The 22,218-nt window shown below is 32.6% G+C and overlaps 1 protein-coding gene across 1 annotated transcript; it reads left to right on the forward strand.

Moving 5' to 3' along the window:
- Nucleotides 1–2,238: 2,238 nt before the first annotated feature.
- LOC108978067 lies at nt 2,239–17,653 on the forward strand. The gene is made up of 7 exons (XM_018948165.1): nt 2,239–2,313; nt 7,404–7,527; nt 7,626–7,711; nt 7,808–7,966; nt 10,237–10,314; nt 11,074–11,248; nt 17,583–17,653. The coding sequence occupies exons 1-7, from the start codon at nt 2,239–2,241 to the stop codon at nt 17,651–17,653; spliced, it is 768 nt and encodes a 255-aa protein (XP_018803710.1).
- The last annotated feature ends 4,565 nt before the right edge of the window (nt 17,654–22,218 follow it).

Raw genomic sequence — 22,218 nt, forward strand, 5'->3', positions numbered from 1 at the left:
ATGTGATGGAAAGAGAATTAAAATCGTGACATACGAGTACACGGCGGAATGGTTCGTTTAACTCGAAATTTGTTCTAGAAAATTTTGGAAGTAAAGTGTAGACCACACTGCCTGGTAGAGCGAGCGGGAATGTTAAAATTAATATCAGCCAAGAGAGATGGGCTACAGACTGACCCATTGATGAGTTTTACAAGAAATATTATACCAAGCATTTCCCTACGACTAGCGAGTGTATGGAGATTTATAAGCTTTAAACGGTTAGTGTAAGGGGGAAGATTTAAATTGGAATCCCAATGCAAATGATTGTAAAAATAATTTTTGTGATAAGCGGATCTCTAAATTCTTTAGACCAACGTTTAACAAAACCACGTTTAGCTTTAAAAACCATAGAAGATGTTTGAAGATTAAAATTGAGTTTGGGGTCCATAGTTACTCCCAAGTCAGCAAAACTGCATACTTGCTCCAATCGAAAGTTTTGTATTACGTATGAAGTAGGGTCTACAGATCTACGTGAAAAGCACATCGTTTTACATTTTTTAAGGTTCAATGGCATGTCATTTCTAACACACCAAGAAACTAGGTTTTTAAAGTCTGTTTGCAACTGACATCTTTCTCTATTTGAGGTGAATGATTTAAAAAGTTTTACATCGTCAGCATACAATAAAACTTTTGAAAACTTAACAACAGATGATATGTCATTAATAAATAACAAGAACAGAATTGGACCAAGATGGCTACCTTGAGGAACGCCTGAAGGAACATTGTTTATGTCGGAAAGAGTATCGTTAAATCTGACTTGTTGAATTCTATTACTAAGATAAGAAGCAACCCACTTTAGAAATATTGGTTGAAAACCAAGAAKATCAAGTTTATTCAAAAGAATTGAATGGTTTACTTTATCAAAAGCTTTACTAAAATCTGTGTATATAACATCAGTATTCTTATTCTCCCTAAAGCCCGTTATTGTAGATTTCCCTTTACAAAAACCGTGCTGAGAACAAGAAATTAGTGGAGAGATCCGGAAGGTTATGTCGTCTGTTATAATTGYTTCAAAAAGTTTAGGTATTGCAGACAACTTTGCTATYYCSCTATAGTTTTCAATAGATGACCTAAATCCACTCTTATGCAAAGCAATTATAAATGACTTTTTCCATATGGATGGAAATAAGCCTTGCATAAGAGATGAGCTAAATAGTTTTGTTAGGGGTAGGTATATATATTTTTGGCACATTTCTTAAGAAAGCACGAGATAATCATAACTGGGCCATAATTGTTGGAAAATTGTTGTTAAAGATTAATCTGCCGCTGAAATAACGCGAAGTTTTGTGCAGCGACTTATGGGAGTGATTTATAAAATAGCAGGCAAATTTATTCGAAAAAGCGATGTGTAATTTTACATTTTGTATTCATATATTCATATTCATATATCATATTGTAATTTTATCTGTCTCTTTGTCCACTTGAATAAGATTATCTCACTGCTGTGTTCACTTGTATTTGTTTTATCACTTTGTATAATAATTGTACACTTTGTTTGAAAACGTTTTGCTCTCCACGTTCACTTGTGTAAAATTGTCTTTCGACTTCTGGTTGGCGTTATACTATACTTTCGCTTATGAAAAACGCGGGAAAGTAATTTTTTTTATCTCCTCTTTCGCCTGTTGAGTGAAGTTGGGGTGGTTGATATTCCTCGGCATTACATCTCTATTACTTTATATAATTTGTGGGAGTAATGCAGAGGAGTATTTGTTTGGATTAAACATTATCTGAAAAGTGAATAAATATGCTTGCGTTTGGTTTATTACTTTTAAGAAATGGCTTCGACTTAATGCAATTTGATAACAAAATTGCGTGAATCGTGCTTTAATATATCTTACCGGTTGACCGAAGATGTACCTTCAACCTCTTCAATTGATGAAAATATTAAAATATGTGTAGAATATGGTGCTATTTATTGTGGCAACTCGCTCTGAACAATATATTTTACAAATATGTATGTTTGTTATGTACAGGCGGACGGAGGAGCATAAGGAAATCAAAGTCCATCTGCTCTTTTAAATTTTAAACGTTCACATTGAATAATCTGTACGTTGAATCTATTCTCTTTAAAAAGCGAACTCCTAAGTGACTGATCTGTTCAAATTGATTGAATTTATTAGTGCTCCATTTTCTGACAAGTGGATTTAAATTTGTGCATATGCACAATAAAAGAAAACGAACACGAGAAAACACAAGAAGATGGCTATACTGCAGTCTTGTTGTTTTTGGAAGACGGTGCGTACCGGCAGCATGGCAAGCGCCATCTACACTTTGGTAAGTACTTACTATATACTTAAGTACTTATGTGGAATTTTTACTTGTGCATACATATATGTATATATAGAAGAATACGAATATTTGTGTGGCAAATAATATTACTATGCCATAGCTGTGTTAAGATTGACAAGCGAGTAACATAACTTTCATTTTGACGTCCATAACGAGGTATAAATATTTTTATGGTTAGGACTTAAAGTGCGATTTAACTTATCGTATTTCAAAGAATATGAAGTTAGTAAAAGTTGGCTCTGCGAGCCATTTTTATCAACGCTACATTTGTATATAAATATTTATTATCGCTAGTGCTTGTTTTTACATTAACATATACGCAGTTTAAGTTTTCCTATGCAGAATAAAAATTACAAGAATTTGCTCATTAGAAACTTTCTACAAACAGTTGATTGCTACTTAATTCAACATCCGTCAATCATTGATTTCGAAAAACCGAGAATCACAGAATTTTGCTGAACATTCTTTAAGGCAACTATAACAATATTAAACCTAGCCTAGCATTTAGACATATACGATATAGTCCAAAAATAAATACATACTGGGGTTTCCAATAAGAGTGTTAAGATTAAAAAAAAAAAATTGTTAAGAAAATTCAAGGATTTTTTTATTTAATATAAAGTAAAATCGTTACAATTAAGTTCTGAATATAAAATCATCCAATGAGTTTCTACGACTGCTATTACAGGAACGATTTCATAAACCCAATTTTTGTGTACTTTATCCTCCAATAAATTAAGTCGCATGTCATGAATACCACGTTCAATATTGACTTCTAAAGCTAAAATAGTGCGTGGTTGAGCAATGATTTCAAATAACTCAAAAAAAAAAAAAATGGTAGTAGAATGATGTGAAGTCACAACATTTGGAGTTCATTCAATGTCACAATTTCTTGATAAAACCGAATCTCCGAAATTTTCTAGCAATAATTTGGTGATTACATGAGCTATGCGGCAGGTAGCCCCGTTTGGTTGCAACCAGATGTTGTCGAGATTAATTTCTTCCAATTGTGGCGTTATGAAATTGGTTATAAATTATGTGAATATAATGTTTATTCATGAATAATTTTTGAACTTTCTTCGCACCAGAATTGACAGTTTTGTTTATTTTTAAATTACCTCACCACTCCTTTTCGTTTTCAAGTTATTCCAAGGCAAAATCAGCAAATTTGTGGATCCTATCCCTGAAGTGAGAATCCGGAAGGTCTACAAAATACGCTTCAACAGCCGTTATGACCTCTTCATTTGATGAAAAACGCTTGCTACGCATAAACTTTTGAGTTCTGGAAACAAATGGATTTTTTCTTCTGCAAACCGGTTCTTTTTTCACGATTTTTTTCCTTCAACTGTTCCAAAAGGTTGCAATAATATTCAGAAATAATTGTTTTGCCAGTTTTCAAGTAATCCACAAACAAAATTCCTCTCGCATCCCAAAAAACTGATGCTATAACCTTCTTGGCCGAGTTCCCAAGATGAATTCGTTTGGACGCCGAACAACCAGGCTCACACCAGCCTCTTGTTTTGTTTTAGCACACGAATAGTTGTAAAAAAAGTTGTTTTGATAATAAAATTTAATAATATGTAGAACAAAGTTTAGTTGCCTATATCTTTCCATGATGAAATTGTAAATAAACTAAAACTCTTTTTATTATGTATGAGTATTAAAAGATATTGCTTACATTGAAATACAGGTTGTAAGACTTATCTAAAATTGCAAGACTCAGATATGCATTATTACTTCTTCATGAATCTTAACTAGCTAGCGTGTTAAATTAAGCATTTCCTTAAGATTGGTCATTCCACGTCCCTTCTTTCTTTCATCCTTTATATTTATCCAGCTCCTTGTATGCTCCCAACCAGTTTTTCAGACGAGTTTAGCTGCAAACTTATGAACGTGAAAATATATATAAATTTTAGAAAATCACTACATAGCAATAAGTTATGAAACATGTAAAAAGCTCTTCCAATACAATCTACACAGTGTGTGAGCCAATACACAAAGTCGTTAGGGTGATATGTAATACAATCAAAAAAAAAAAGTATAATTATCAGATGTCCATAAAGAATTCTATATTCAGAGATTTAAGATATGGAGTTTAGTTCAGCTCTATCGTTCCGGGAATCACGGCTCTAATAATTCTTTGAACTCATTGATATTAAAGTGCATATATTCTTCTTCGAAACCTGCAATGGAAAAAAAGTATGGTTAAGAATATAAGATAGGCATCTATATTTCTCTTAAGGGCGGTTAAGCTCTAAACAGTGAAAATTCTGTAGATTTTCCATCGGAAGAAAAATGTATAGGTAATATTCAGACGATAGTACCGGCGAAGAAAAGTTTATTATATTTTTTTTTTATTATACATAGCACGAACAGAACTTAAACCCGTACACGATGTATCTTAACCATATTTAGTAGCGACAAAAATTTATGCATGATAACCTCGACTGTGATACTCGCGCTCTACAGCCTTAGGAAATCTTAAAAAAGTATTTGTTCCCCGCAATCAATGACTTTCCTAATATGCAAATACATACCTATAGATAGACATATGAAAGATATGTAATTCACAACAGCAAACAATCGTCAACCATGTTTCTTTTAGTTGTACATATTACGCATGCATATATTTCCGACCGCTTACGAAACGTTTCGATACGATAAATATTGGCCATCCTGTTGCAAGAGTGTGTAGTAAAATTGCAAAGCTTTTAGCCACAAATGCAAACCGTATTCTAACCGCTTCAAAAAATGAAAATTGCAATATCAATGTACACATTTGCCAGTTTAACATCATCCTTCGGAATATTTTCTTTCTGGTGATAGTATTTTGCTTTTGACGTCAAATCTAGCAGAGAAATAGCGGTTGCTTGTCAAAAGCCTTCTACAAATAAACAGACGACTGCAATATGTATATGCGTCTCTTTTTATGGCACGTTTCTTTGTGTTTGTCTAGGTCAGACCACTAGCGTGCAGTTGTGCTTAATTGAAACAAGGGCACTCATACGCAGTGTACAACAGTTGCCTACAAGCACATGTTTTTATTTTAAATAGCGGGACAGCAGGCGTAGCAGTATTAATAATTTTTGGCGTATAAAAAATATAAACAAATATGTAATCTAACGCGGCATCTTTGTCCAAAATTGCAAAAAAAGAACATGTCTTGTAATAATAGCGAACATATCTCGCTAAAATTAGCTCCCACGAAAAAGTTCTTGGAAATTCAGTTCAACTAAATGACAAATAACTGAATTGCTTGGTTTGTCCACCAAAACTCAACCCACTTTCGAAACATAGACAATACTACAATAAAGCAAGGATTCTCTCTGAATTTTAATTATATATCTGACACATATTTTTGATAAAAAGTCATCTAAAGGTGCACGGTAGATATTTAGCACTTAAAGGCTTGAATAGTTTTGGATTAATTCGAACAGGTTTGAGTCATAAGGTGGCATGCTTTAAAATCATTATTCGTTTAAACTGTTATCCCATTCAAGTAATTGCTTCTTGATTTGTACAACGGAAAGTAAAAGAATCAGATGAAATTGAAAATTGCGTTATATGAGAAATAGGCGTGGTTGTATTCCGTTTTGCCCATTTTCGCACTGTGACATAGGAATGATAGGAGATAGTCACGTACTAAATTTGATTAAAAATAGTCTGGCAAGTACATGTGATTTCACTTAATAATATTACGCCCATCGACTAATTTTCACTCCGGCTCACACACAGCTCTTTCAAATCATTTCGGGTGCATTCTTAGTCTCTATCGCTAGAAACAATTCCATCAGTATAAAACTTGTCTGGTTTCTCTGCGAGAAACTGCGACAATTAATTTTCGCAGGCTTCTCTTCAAGTCAACTTTACCCGTCTAATTGAGTTCTGCATTGACCAAAACAAATGGTAGTCCGGTGTTGCAAGGTCAGCGTTGTCCTTTTGAAAGGCAAAGTCCCTTCTATTGATCTGTTCTGACCGTTTTTTTTCGATTGCTTTCTTCAGTCTCATTAGTGGATGACAGTAAAATATGGAATAAATCGTTCGACTTGGATGAGCTCATAGTGGATGATTCTTTTCCAATCCCACCAAACATTCAGCAAAACCTTTCTAGGCGTCAATCCTGTCTTTGCGACCATGATCTTTTTTACACATTATTGACGTATTTGATTCACTTTTCGTCTCCTGTTACCATTCGCTTCAAAAATGGTTCGATTTCATTTCGTTTCAGCAAAGAATCGCAAATGTCAATGCAGTCCATTAAATTTTTCAGACAATTTATGTGTCTTTTCTAATTCATCAGGATTTCATCGACTTTTTCAACGATTTTTCGATCAGAGTGAGGTGCGTCTTTCACATATTTCCAGAACGGGAGCGTGCAAATCATTCTGCTGCCCTGAATCTATTTGGGGTTTTTTTTTTTTTTTTGTTTTTATTTTTTTTTTTTTTTTTTTTTTTTTTTTAATGCAGCTTAAAATCTCACCTTTCCAATACTTTATGGTATGATACAATGTGATTGGTAGCACTGGAGATATAATATTCCATTTAATGGGCAAAGTATGAGCCTACTAATCCTCTCTCATTACAAATACAACGATAACGGCGGTTATAATAAAAAAGCATCTTCCAGAAAAACAAGGACATGTGGAAAATTTGTGATCAATATCTCGTATACTGAGAGACTAATTCTCATAATACACAAAGATATATATGCACTCAGCTCTCTACCTTATCATATAGACGTATATATAGTATGTATATATTATTTATACAGCAAGTTTGTTGCTTTTGATTCTCTTTCAATTTGGGGCATTTAGGATTTGGCTTCTGTTTATTAGTAGTTGAAGACACGCGTGGCCACATATTGTTCTACAGATTACTACCTACACATACATATGTTATACATAATGTATGGTTAGAGTACACGCTACAGCAATTCTATTAATAATATAAATAGCACGTGAAAACCAAAATAGAAGATCCCACTTTTGTAACTAACATTCACTTTCAAATATTGCTTATTAATCATAACAGATGTCAAAATATTAATCCGAATTTTAATTATTTTATAAATACAGGTGTACTTTGGCTTCTCCACAATTGTTATGCTCATTACCGTGTACGATGAACAGGAGTTTCTGGCTGGCAGCAGAGAGCAGCCATTAGGCGAAAGCATCTTGGCTAAGGGAGAGATAACACCGGGTGAGTGTGTAATTAGAATAAATAAAATAGTTTTTCAATATCAAACTTCAAAATAATTTTAACAATGCAATATCCAAAATAAACTTTTGTTGTTTCAGCTATTGTTATATTTAATATTCTCTTTTTGGTTTGCTCGTTCTTCATCGTCATATCGTCGCTCTTAGCGTTCGTAGGGCTGAAGCAGGTACTAAGTCATTAAGTACTGAGTTTAACTTAAATTTTTATCAGTAAGCAAAAAAAAAAAAAACACTAACGTATAGAACATATTCTTCTTGGTCAGAATCGTCGTCAACTTTTGTTGCCCTGGATTCTTTTCATGCTTTGCGATGTGCTGATTGAAATTGTTCACTTGATCTATTTGTCATTTACGCAAATTGTGAACTTTGATCCCGTTGTCGGCTTTATATTCACCATCGACTTTTTTATAATGTGTTTAAATGTGAGTAAATAAAAAATACAACATTATTAAAAATATGTATTTATTTATGCGTTAAAAATTTTGCCACATACTTTAATGCTCCAAGCAATACTCAACTTTTAAAGGCATTTATTCGTTTTTAAAAAGTTTACATTTTGATGTTTGCAGTAGTCATTTGTTTAAGGTTTATATTTGTTATTTGATTTGAAATTTTTTAATCGAATTTAAGAAATTTTATCTGTCAATATCTATAGTAAAATAGGGAAAATAATCCGGTATTTATGAATGGCGTGTCAAATATTTTATTTACTGAATTCGTATATCAAGTTTTCTTTATTCATAAGTGCTTTCATATTCATTATATCTCCTTAAGGTTCCATATGAATTAAATAAGTATACCCTTATGAAACTGATGGATCGAGTCCTTATGCGAGGACTCAGTTTATAAGTTTATATTCATATTATTGTAGTGTTTCATATTTTTACCTTTTGGTTTTAGCAAATATAATATAGTTCGTAATTTGTTGCAATACCCTCAATTTCGATAACTCTCAAGTACCCCCTCCTCTTTTTTATTGCATGATTTAAGGCGTCGATTTCTATATACAAGTGTACTTTCGCATAAAGGTAATTGAATCGTTTGAGATAGTCAAACTTAGCCATGCATCATTACTAAGCAACAGAGAACACTTTATTGACAAGCTAAAATGTCTCATTGCCTTGTCAACGACTGTCGATATTTGGCTGATACTCAAGATGGAAGTGCCGAACTTACAAAGTTACGTTAAGTGATTAGCTGTGAAGTACGTAGCCTTGAAAGTTTTATGAATCCGATTATACTTTTATTTATATTATCTTCAAATCAGCTGAATATTTAACGTGATCCGATATGTTTTCACCTTAACCTCGCATAAGTAGGGTATACAACAGGTACATTATAAGATTTTTATCCTTACCTCAGGGACACCAATAGGACAACTAATCATTATACAACTTCAACTAGAAAAAGGATAACCTTGTTATGGGTTGAGGATCGCGGCTGTTCATAGTTTTCGTGTATTCAAAGCTACCGATTATGATTATGTCCGCTATTTTCAATTATGCGACCGTAGAATATCTATGATAAATGGGTTAATTTTGTGACAGCTTTCATATTGAGCAATATCAAACTTCATATAACAACAACCCCTGTCAGCAATTGCAAAACTTAGTTGTTAACCACCTTCCAAAGCTTGGAAAATATCAAATCGAACAAACCTCTAGCATAAATTACGTTAAAATAAGTTAGCTTGTGAATCGCACATAGAGTAGACCAGTGCAGAAGGGATGCTCTTGTCATTTTTTCAGTTCTTCTTCATTCTGAAGGCATGTGCCGCCACCGGACTGTGACCAGTGAGTCTCCCAATAATGTTCCTATAGAACTCTAGCTTACCTTAAAGATATTATTAAAGAGAGATTGAACAAAAAACAAGCAATTTGTTTAATTTGCAATGACTTGAGCGTATAGTATAATTGGTATAATTTTCCATAATTAATTTTTTCATAAGTAGCTACAACAGTCAGCTACAACACAAAATAAAATTTGTTGCTGTCATTATACAACGAAACGAATACGAACGAGTAAATTATCTAGTCTATATCGATATGTGTATTTGTGAGTATAACGAAATTGCTTATATAAGTAAATAATGAAATGTAATTATATTGCCTCTGGTAAATAAACAAAATTGACATATACAAATTCAATTATTATTTTATGAGATGACAGTTTTATTACTTAACAGATTGTATTCTTTTAGATAATATGTAATTATTATTAATTAGTTGAACTTTGCAATTGCAAACATAAAGATAATCTATCATAACAAAAGCAACTATATTTCCAAGAAAACCAACAAAATTAATAAGATAATTATTAATTTGGTTTAATATAATGTCTGGACATTACATAATTTCATGTTTTTGGCGACTTCTGTTGGGTTCTATTGGTCACATTTTTTTCTTAATAACGCACAAAATTAGCTGAAAGCTTATTTTTATTGCCACAATATTAGTCAATATTAGTTTTGTTATTGTTTATCGCAAACTTGCTTCGCTTGACCTCTTGAACCAACACCTGTCGGCATCGGCTGGCTGCTCTCGTTATCAAAATACTAAAGACATTTGCTCTGTATTCCCGTTAAGTACGAGTATATGTAAAACGTTTTTATGCTATCTTCGCTTTACTATATCTTATTGGCTTTTTTTCTATTTTAACTTCATTCTTTTTTCTTTATTTTATCGGCACTTAGTTTTACTGTCTGCTGTGCGTGATATCGCAATATCAAAATTACATGCAAGGACTTGGTAGCGGGAATCCACAAATACGGGTAAGAATTAGTAATTTTCTACGGGTCATATTTCTAACATATAATGTTCATACACATATGCAAACATACTTATTAACACTAATACATTCGTGGCCTTGCAAACCTTACCACTAAAAATTTCCAAGTATTGTGCATATTCGCCTACATTTTATAACGGTACTCTTTCTGGTTCAGCACTAAACCAATTTAAGAACATATCAGATGGAAAATCGGAAATCTTTGGGTGCGGTATTGGAGCTAAGAAAAGATCAGGAATGATTGAATTATCATATCACAGTTAATCTTCTAAGGAAGTACAAACATTCAGAAAAGCACAAGCTGAAGGGTAAACCTTTTTCTTTCCATCCTACGACTCCTTCAGAAGGTACACGATTGGTTACTGGTTAAAAAGTAAAAATTGTTTTGCTTTTCAATACATACGTATTACAAAATAGAACGTATGTCGTCATCTCTAAAACTGAGAACAATTAGCAACCTTAGTACAATATATATAAGTATATGACATGGTGAGCTCAGCGAAATATTTTAAAAGTAAATTCATTAGAATTATAACTTATAAAAATGAAATGGAAATAATTGAAGGTAATTAAGATAATTGTGAGATAGGGTAAACGTTATTGGACTAGCACAGTAAAAGAATACGAAAGGGTGTAGAAGAAAACATAAAATAGTATTTCTTATATTTATTGATTTCACCTTCGTACATTGCCCACAAACAAAAGAATTTAAACTAAAGCTAAAATTCCTTTCTTCTGACAGACCGAAGTGGTGATACAACCAACTGATGGGGGAGTTGGCGCGAATCAGAGTTATTTGCGTGCAGCGAAGATACAAAAATCCATCGTCAGTCCTTACATCACAACAAATCAACACACGCACATTTCAACGATACACGAGGAGATGGACCAAAATCATAAAACTCCTACGGATTCAGGTAATAAAGGGTTTTTTGCGCTTTGGTTGTTTGTAACACCTTAACTTAATCAAGTAAAAGTTGAAGACATATCCTTGTAGCTAATGTAATTGCAATTGTAATGTTTGCGGTTTAATGTTTTTGAATTTGGCCTTATCCCTCTCCGAAAATATTTAATTTGTATATTTTCCAATTGGAAGCTCGAAAAACATTACATAAACAGCACCGATTTAAGAGTAATTTTTCTTATTAAACTTGATCTATTCGACCGCTACTCACATAATTGGTTTACGCTGATCATAACGAACGTCGAAACGTTTAAGTGCCCAAGCAAAAACAAACATTGCGGATATTGTGTTCACATATTAGAAACAACCTTTTAATAGAAACATACATATAAATTAGGTATACACTTCAGTACACAAAATTTGGCACATCCCTTGCCGCAAACTATTTGCCGGTTTTGCAGCGATTTGCTTTGTTGTTTGGTAAAAATGTTGCGTGGGAAAGAGGCACGTTCCAAATCGCCCGCAGGAAGGCAAGGTATGGGTTTGACAGATTGCCAGTATCCTTCCGAAATATTAACTAGGGCATTTTTCAAATGTGTTGATGCGTTTGTGCTTATAAATATATATTAGTATGTATTATGTGAAATTTCCATGGCTCATGGTTTAGTTGTTGTCCATGCAACTAGAGTTAAAAATTAATATAAAAGCAAATGAGGGGAAAATCTGCTAAATCATGCTGAATAAGCGAATTAAAAATGCTAGTTTACTTATATAATATTAATACTGTAATAAACATATTAACGAACGCAGTACCTTTAAATTCATTAAAAATTGCGGTTCGAGTCTATGCTACACTGTCATCAAAAAAATTAAAAAAAAAAAAATCTTTAACATTAATTTATCTGAATTTACGGGAAAGTTTTTTTTCTGTATCTGACAATAAGGCTTTCCTTATAATCCTGTCCTTTACTTGAAGACGTTATAAAATTGGTAGTAAGTTCAATTCAATATTTATATTCTTCAAAAAGATTCTTAAAATACTTGAAATGTACTTCTCTTCTCAGTTTCTGATTTAATTATGTCATAAAAAGCTTTCCTTATATTATTTTATTTATGTGTTGAAATTGTAAAATTAATTAGAAATTAGTAAAATTCATTAACCGCTATAATTATGCTCAAAGTTCGCTTCGTCCATGCTGATCACCGCTTAGCGTTTTTCACATCGCAACAACATTTCCGTACAGTGGAAAGGAACTGCTATTATTTATAATCAAGTGTGTAAATTATTACATATTTCCCGTAATCAATTGTAAAGTTTCTGAGTTTATTCCAATGAACTCTCTTGAAACCAAATTAGTCACTCAACATCAAATTAAAATTAATTTAGATCAAACGTTATATATTTTCTTCACGTGAAGAAAAATTGAGTGAATAGCAAAAGCAACTGCTCTTAATGAAAACTGGAAATTTCACAGTAATAACTTCGTAATAATTTCTGCGTAGCCGCTTAGCATATAGTATGTAATTACTTTATTGAATAAATTACTGTACTATCCATGTGTACATGTTAGATATGTGTAATTCAGATTATGTATGACTATGTATGTACTCAGGGTATATTTTCAAATAATTATGAGAGTAAAAAGAATTAATAAAGCTACTAACAATATATAAAATGTTTTTAGTAAAATATTTCTGAATGATTATTCGTCGATACTAATACCAATAATATGGGAATAACTGTTTAGTGTATAAAAAATTTAATATGAACTCGAAATTTATGAATAACTCCACAGAAAATAATTTTTCAAAATATATCTTTGGTGTCTTACGGCATGGAGTCATATATAAATTTGTTGATATTTATAAATTTGTTAATATTTATATATACTGCTTTTTGGGCTTATTCTTATAACATTAATATTCAAAACTACAAAACTTATGTCCCCAAGCCGATTTTAAACATTAGCGATTAAATGAAACGACCGTCAAATAATTCCTTTCTGCGACTCTGCCCTCGGATTTTGGTTTTTTTTTGACATCTGCGTGAACGCAGCTACATATATGGAGCTTATGCAATGAAAAATAATATATTCACAAAAACATGACAACCAAATAAGTTTATCCGCGTGATACATGCAAAAGTGCGTATACGCAGTGACGTACACAAAATTATGGTACTAATTTTGTTAACGTCGACGAATATACGAATGTATTTTAAGTATTATTTCTTTAAAAAAAGTTTTAAAGTGTTGGCAAAACGACTTCTTGAAGGCAACTTAACTGATTCTAAGAAAGAAAACCTTAACGGAATTTTTGGGAATACACCGAATAAATATTGTTGCTATTCGTTCGATAATGCGAGTTATAATCAAACACTAGGCACTCGTATAATTTGGTAAAATAAACACAAAATAACAATAAAATCCAAGTTTTTGACAGACATATATTCAAATTATGACGGTCCATAAGTACAGATGAGCTTAGATCCGAGTTCGATAATCTTTTTTCGGCAAGAAATATTGGTTGTCAAAAAACTCTTGCGGTATTTTCGCTATCGGGTCATGCAATACCTTTTTGAAAAGCTTATTTCACGCGCTAACACGTGTTTGATTGATTATCGTTTCTTTCAAGTCGTTCGTGAGTTATAGTGTCGCAAACATGGAGCAAAATAAAGAGAAAATACGGCATATTTTACAGTACTACTATGATAAAGGCAAAAGTGCATCTCAAGCCGCCAATAAAATTTGTGCAGTTTATGGACCAGACACAGTTTCCATTTCCACCGCACAACGATGGTTTCAACGTTTTCGTTCTGGTGTAGAGGTGGTCGAAGAAGCGCCACGCTCCGGAAGGCCTGTCGTCGAAAATTGCGATAAAATCGCTGAATTGGTCGAAAGAGACCGGCATAGTAGCAGAGGTAGCATTGGTCAAGAGCTGGGCATGAGTCATCAAAAAAAATTTTATGAACAATTGAAAATGAAAAATACCGCAAGACTTTTTCGACAACCTAATATATCGTAAACCACTCGCTATATTGGAAAGGCGGAACGAACAAATCAATTTTTGTTTTTAGTGAATTGATTAAGGTAATGTTAATAACTTAGTATTTCTCAAAATTTTCTCCTAGATGGTGTGCATAATATAGAACATATCGCTCTTCTTTATAGTCTGTTATATATTCACTCTTCCACTGCTACTTCCATTCAGCAGACACTTTTATATTCTTTATAAACATATTCTGTGGCAATACCCTAAAGTAAATAACTAACTACTCATAACTATGTGGTTATTCCCCATGATTTTCACGCTGGTTGGATTTTCCTGTTTCCTGTTGCTGACCTTATCTTGTTTGGTTAGGTCATGTGCTGCCAACAAAAAGCTGCCGCTGACTTACATACCTATGTAATTATTTCAATATGTATGGTTGCAAGCAGTATAAAGTACAATATATGCAAATACATTATGTGTAGTGTCAGTGGCAAATATTTACATATATGCAAAAAATATTTATGAGTTTTTTTTTTTTGCTGAACTTGTTGGGAATAATATGAAATATGTCCTTTAAGTGTGTTTGTGAATTAATTTTATCAGTTTTCATGCAGACTTTTTCGTGATGGTCAAACATGAACATCGTAATCATTGGAAAATGTGAATGAACTTTATGCGTGTGTAAGTGAGTTTACATACAAATGTGTATGTGTGTGCACTCATACAGTAAATTAGTTTTGCAGACTGTAATTGCCAATTAGTAATAATTTGCTTTAAGCTAATTTATCACTACATTAACATTCTTATCGAGTACTGTTATTTAACATACATAGTTATATTACATACATAGTTTAATAGAAATAAGGAGTACTCATAATAGAGCTATTGAGTAAAAGTTCTCTTACAACTTTTCCAATACAAAGTATACAAGTATTTGTCACTCATTAGAGGTTGGTATCAGATGGAAAGGGTATTCAATTAAAACGCCCAAAATCTACCGTTAATCGAAAAAGTATAAAACGGTATAACAAAATCACGAATCAAATTTATACAAAGACGATCGCAGTGGAGGTTTCATTTGTGAATTGAAATATATGTTTAAAAATAATTAGAACATAGGCGCATCAAATTTAATAATAACGATTATTCAGCAGACCGAAATGAGCAAAAATTTCGAAAATTTGATAATGGGCATGACCTCGCTCACAAGCTACTGGACCAATTTGAAACAAGTTTAGTTCTTTCTGTCACATTCCTTACTTTCATAATAAATAGCGCAAGCATTAGCGTAGAAATCAAACAAAATCGAGTCCGAATTGCGACTTTATTATGTGCCAACTCGCATTTAAAAGTGGTTAAAACCGATATATATTAGTATTTACGTAATATGGGGATATTTTTGTTTGTAGTGAAAACATTTTTTCAACTTAAAGAAATATTGTAGGTTTCTTTCTTTACAAATTGTGTAAACTGCCAAAAATATCTTTAGTACTATTTCAAGAGTTACTAAGAAGTGATCCGTTCATACTATATATATAGTATACTCATACTATATATATGTATATATATATAAACAACTACAAATTTAATGGGGAATGTTTATCACCATTCGAAAGAACATTATTTGGCACTTGTTTTTTGAACATCATCTGTCAAATTTTAGCCGCGGTTGCATCACAGATGGTTACTTTTTTGAGTCAAATTTTCGATGACTCATTCGAGCATTTCGACTGCTAACTGGCGAGTGATGTTTTAATTCAAGGCCTGAATCGAAGCGTGATTGGCCCCATGGACTTTACATATAACCGCAGAAAAAAGTCTAACGGCCAATCGACTAGTCCAAAACGTGAAATTATCTGCTCACGGAAATGTTCTCTCAATAAATCCATTAATAGATGAGATGTGTGGGAAGAGCGCAATCTTGTTGAAACCAAATATCGCTGAGATCATGGGCTTGAATTTCAAGCATCAAATAGTCGGCCGCTTTTGACATTTACCTTTTTATCGGCATCATTTTTAAAGAAAAATGGACGGATAATTTTTTTTTTTGGAATTTTTCAGGCGGCTTCAGATCTTGCACAAGCTGTATTCTTTACGCTTTCAATTTAAGATTTTAACGTAAAATGCGCTAAGTCGTTCCATACGTCAGTCCGAGTTCCTGCGAACGTCACCGAATCGACTTCCCACGATCGTCGTGTACACTCTCAGCTACGGCTGCTTTATTTTCTTCATTGCGTGCTGTACGTGGTCTTTTCGGTCGATTATTATCCAGTAATGTGTGATAGTTCTCAAAATGGGTGATGGTGTTGAGAATACTACGTTCAGTAAGCCGATGAATTTTCTGTATAAAGTTGAACGATTTGTAAAATTCTTTCCGGCGTAAGTCTTTCCACGATGAAATAACAAATAATACGGAACAAAAATAACATGGAAGCTTTACACCATTCACGTGTGATCTTTCAAAAACATATTCTCACAAATACGTATGCAAAATTTTCCATATTAACAGAAACTTGTTTATCTTTTATATTGATGACTCTTTCCCATATTGACCCACAAAAGTAGGAATACAAGCTGTCTGCGGATCACGCTCCATAAGCCAATACTCTTCTTAACGTTTTACATATATGTAAGTAATTATTACCTGACATCCTTCATGTGAAATTGCAACTAAATTTTTCACCAAGAGGTGAACTAAAGAATTCACCAAGAGGTGAATTGTCTTCTTGAAGTATCCAATCATAGTTCTTTTTCCGAAAAGTCTTTCGGTTGACTTCATTAAACCCTTTAACGGTTTTCAGGTTTTCGTGAGGCACCTCAAAACCACAAACCTATGAACAGAGAAACATCCATCAACATGCACCTTTGAACAAAAATTTTTTTTTTTTGTCTAAACTCGCTCTAAGTGGTTGAACAATACAAAAGTTTACTCATCCGTAAATATTACTTTACTTCAATCATCGTTGATGTTTTCTTACAATGCTGCTTTTCTTAAACTAATGTTTTCGAAAGTAGCGGTTTGATAACAATACTGCTGCCTCCAATGTCAGATCTCTAAAGTCTGTCCCATATTGTATTTAAACTCTTTTTAAACACAATGTGGTTTTAGCTTCTGTTAGACTGAACAGTATTTTCTCCTCAAAAAAAAAGAACAATAGCCTTGTTCTCACTTTTGGATGTCACGTGATTACTCCCTTCTTCTGACATGCGATTTAAGTTTCGAGTTTATGCACAGAATAAACATTATTTTTTGAACACACTATAAATATATACGAGTATACCATATCAATCATAGTTTGACATATTATAACTATTTTTTACTACTTTCATATGCTTTTATTTAATTTATTTTTTAGCGGAAGCGCAGAGCGAATTGGTTGACGATAACTGCTTACACATAACTGTTAGTATTCCGTCTCCGTTATAAATACGGCACTACTAGCGTTTTTTTCTCAAGTGGAACCCTCAACGCGTTGCGGAGAATAGAAGTAGGAGCAAGAGCAAGAGCTGCATCAAGATTTGTTACGGTTACGTGCAACAATTGCGCGTATGAAGCTGAAGAAGGAAAATGTTGTTGTAAGTGTACGAATATGAACGTGGAACTACTTTTGTGCCGCGAAAATACACGTGAGATCTGGGAGCGGTAAAAATGCAGGCAACATTTCAATGAAAGAAGAAAAAGAAGAATATTTTTCGAAGTCTCTCATAAAGTGCGCCGGATGAATGCAGATATTCTACCAAGTGCATATTTTTGTCAATTTAACAAGAGAACTTTTGGTAAAATAAGAAGAGTTTCGCTTCTCTGTTTTTCCTGGTCTACATGTATATAGCATTTTATTTCACTAAAAATAATTTTCATAGCTTCAAAAGTGCACATGTATATAAATTATTTACGAAAGCATTGTAAAATAAATATGATTTCAAAAGGCTATTTTTTTTAGAGGTTTGGGGGTATTATTTTAAATAACATGCAGTAAACTCAATAAAAACGTCAATATTTTGGCTTGATAGGTTTTTCTACAAAAAAGTATGCTTCAGGTCGTAGCTATTGGTATAAATGTATACCACATCTCGCTAGCAATGTGCTGAATCTTCTTCTTGAAGAATACTAACTGCTGAATAATAATTTGTAATTACCAATGATCCTACAAAAAGTACCATGATATAAGCGGATTTACCAAAATTTTCACCGAATAAGGCGATGATTTCAAATACCGTATGGCGTGCTGCATGGTACTCCCAAAACCAAAAATTCACAAGTTATGAGACAAAATTTTTCGAATGAAAATATTGTAAAAATATTTTAATTCATTACGAAAGTGAAAAGAAAATTAAATAAATTTTAAACCTTTATATTATCTGAAATTAATATCAAATTTAATATCTTTAATTTTAAGTATTCCTGTACAAATGGTAAGTAATTTAGAATTTTAAGTTATAATCTTGAAGCTCTGAGCGATATAAATTTAAAACAGTTTGCAGAAAAATGTGGAAATAGTAATAATAATAATATTATAGTATGAAGACTAATGTTGAGTTCAAAATTAGTTTCTTCATTGAACTGTGTTTGTACTCTTAAACTCTTGCAAGAATAAGCCTCAAAGCGACAAAACTAGCATTAAGTGTATGCTTTGGAATATTTTCGAAATAAAATTCTTGTCAAATAATTTAAGATTAGTCGACTAAGAACTTCCCGACCGTGAACGACGTTTCAAGGACTAATAGTAGGTACCTTTTTTCACCTTAAAGAAAACATTCGAAAAGAAATTAGTAAATTCATTGCACGAGGTCTCGGCAAATATATAATGACCCGGACTTCAACATATATCAACATGTATATTGCTTTGTCCAATGAAACCATCGACATTCTCTCAATTGTTTAATTGTGTAATACTTATTCATCGCACATATTGATATTAGTCTTTTTCGATGCACTTTGTATCAAGCTTTGGAGTGCAAGATATTTTAGTTTTTATTCTAGAAAAATTGGATGGTGAGTGCCAGTATTTTGTCATGAAGGGAATGCTACCTATATCAAAAACAGACACAATAAGTGTTACAAGTCATGCGAATGAGGTTTGCATAGTCAGCACAGCAAAAACAATGTACGCTGCAGGCCTCCAAAAGATACAGTTACGGACGAATAAGATTAAGTTGATTCAGTTAATCACACAAAGGTATCAAAAAAACGCTCATGTATTATTGGGTATGCGAAAATATTACCCAAGGTGGGTGTAAAACGAGCTTGCAATGCAGACAAAGTCTCCGGTTCCAAATTAATGATATCAACGTCAATAAGGTAGGCTTCGAATTACTTTCACGTATACGGCATTCACCGTACCTGGCTTCTAGGAATTTTTTGCTGTTTTGAGCTTGCAAGTAAATACTTATTAAAAGTAAATTCAGTGGCAATGCAGACGTTATCGCCGACCGCTCTCAAGATAGTCCGAACTAGGAAACCATAATAAATACGCTTAAAGCTCTCAACACGTCACGTGACTCAAAACTATTAGTCGAGTTGTATACAATATATAAATAATAACAATAACACGCTAACCGAGGAAGCTTAGAAAACTTTTAAACAAAAAAAGTTATGCAACAAAATTTTATCGAAAAGTTGTAAGACCGTTATAATTATGTTAGAGTAAAAAAATCAATTTATGACGAAAAAATTATTCTTCTTTAAAATGATGTGAATTTTCAGCATATCTGTTGAGTAAATTAGTTTCAAGTTTCAGTATATATGCCTATTAAAAATTAGATAACTCTCAAAATATTGCATAAATAACTTTGCTAAGCTCATAATTAGATTTGCAAGTGTAGTGAATAAAATCGATTTAATAGCTAACCATTACATACTAAAGTAGTCACCGGCTGTTAACAAGTGCTATAAAAGTATTATATAATGTTGTCTCATTAACAACTGATTCCGGCGAATCAATCGTATTTAATTTTGTATTATATTTACTATGCTCAAATAATCAATTATGGCGGCCGCCATAGTAACAATTTAATTATTTTAACCGCACAATTAATAATCCAAAAAAATCGGCTCGACAACAAAAAATGTCAACAAAAGCATTACCGAATTAGATTAAACCACGAAAGACGGTTGTGTGTGTGTTTTGTATAAATTTGCTCAATCCCAATACAGCTACGTACATGGCGTATGAGTAACCTCAGCGCTGAGATGTCGCAACCTATATGTAGGTTATAGGTTAGCTCTCTGGTCAAACAATGCACAAGCACGCGCTCGGTCCGTAACAGGCAGATTAACAAAACCACTTTATACTTGGTATTGCTGACTTTATGAGTTTATTCCACTTCCGTCTTTTCAGCCTGCGTTGTTCTGCTAACATACTATACGTACATATATACACGTGTGCGCTTAAACTTGCTCGATACTGTAATTTTGAGAGCAGAAAGCTTTCAGCATTAAGCGCATATGGTATGTGCACTTTTATTTTATGGTTGCGCATTACTATACTAGTAATTAGAAAATGTTAAGAGGTGCAAGTAGAAAAATTTTTATTCTTCCACCTTCCATTTAACTCTCAAATGAAGATTATTTTCAAATATTGAAACAAACCACGTACAAGTATGCTCGCAAATATATTTATACATAACTCATATTATAGGTAAGTAAAAAATATATATTTTTGTATATTCGTACATAATAATTCCTAAAAGCGGCCGATAGCCCATGATGCTAGTGCTGCGTATTCTCTTAGTTTGTATAATAATTGTATTATTATGTAAGCTTTTATAAAATAAAATAAAAAAATAAATTCCTATAACCCCAAATGCAGATCAACAAACCTCGGTCCCATTTTAAGTGAAGATAAATATTAACGATGATTTTCCTCAGACATAACTGAAATTTTAAGCGCACATGTGTAAATTTCTGAATGGATATGCACGCTTACCATACGTATATGTACATATATGTTTTTAATGTTATGCCACCAAATAAAGGTTTAAAATATATTTTTTGAACTACTTGTTTTAAATGGATTATATTGAAAACTGGAACTAAAGTAAATATCAATATAATTGAATTAATTTACCATTGATAGGATAAATCACATTACCTAGCTTATATAATAATCTTTTCGTCAGATGACGTAGTAGAAGAACAAGTAAATATACTTGTAAGCGATCTGCAATATTCATATTCAAACAAGTTCTGTTAAATTGCAGTTTCTAACTTATATATACTAACATTAGTTATAGATTTTCCTTTACTGTACGTTCTAATAAAATAGTTTAATACCTTTTCCTTTTGAGATTTGCACTTTCCATTGTTCCATTTGGGTCGAATTGAAGCTCACTTTAGCTATAATCATATTATTTTTATCGTAAAAGTGACCATTTGATATACCGTGCCATCGGCAAACTATAATTGCACCAAAATGATTACTAACAATGGTACTTATCCGCCATGACATGCTTTATTTTACTAGACTTTGAGGCAAATGCGTTGGTGAATAATGATAAAAATTATTGTAAAAAAAATTAACTGAAATAAGTGATATGAGTTTGTTTGTTTATAAAAGGTAGTTGTGAAGTTTAGTTTTAAATTCGTGTTTGGAAAAGCGCTCTGTGCTAACTAAAATAAATTATATGATCCAAGCAAAACACTCACCCATTTTATTTTATTTTGAAGTCCTGTTAAATGGGTCCTATTGAATGGAATAAATATTGAACAATGAAACGTTGGAGTGTACGAACGGAAAATAGCGTGAGTATGAAAAAAAATGAAAGTAAATACGGGGTCCTCAACCTAAGAAAATTTCAAAAAAGTATTTTCTAATAACAGTCTTACCTTGGCAAACAAATCTCCTAGTGCAGGAAAAAGTTTCTCAAAGGATTTCAGTTCTCTGGCAGAGGATTTTATTATTGCTACATAAGTAGAGAATTTCTTTTTCCAAAATCATACAACAACGTAGCCAATTGAAAAGCTGTCTAATAATATATATAATCAAACTTGTC

Source organism: Bactrocera latifrons, unplaced genomic scaffold, assembly GCF_001853355.1.
Source record: "Bactrocera latifrons isolate USDA-ARS-PBARC rearing strain unplaced genomic scaffold, ASM185335v1 scaffold_1, whole genome shotgun sequence".
Taxonomy (NCBI): Eukaryota; Metazoa; Arthropoda; class Insecta; order Diptera; family Tephritidae; genus Bactrocera; species Bactrocera latifrons.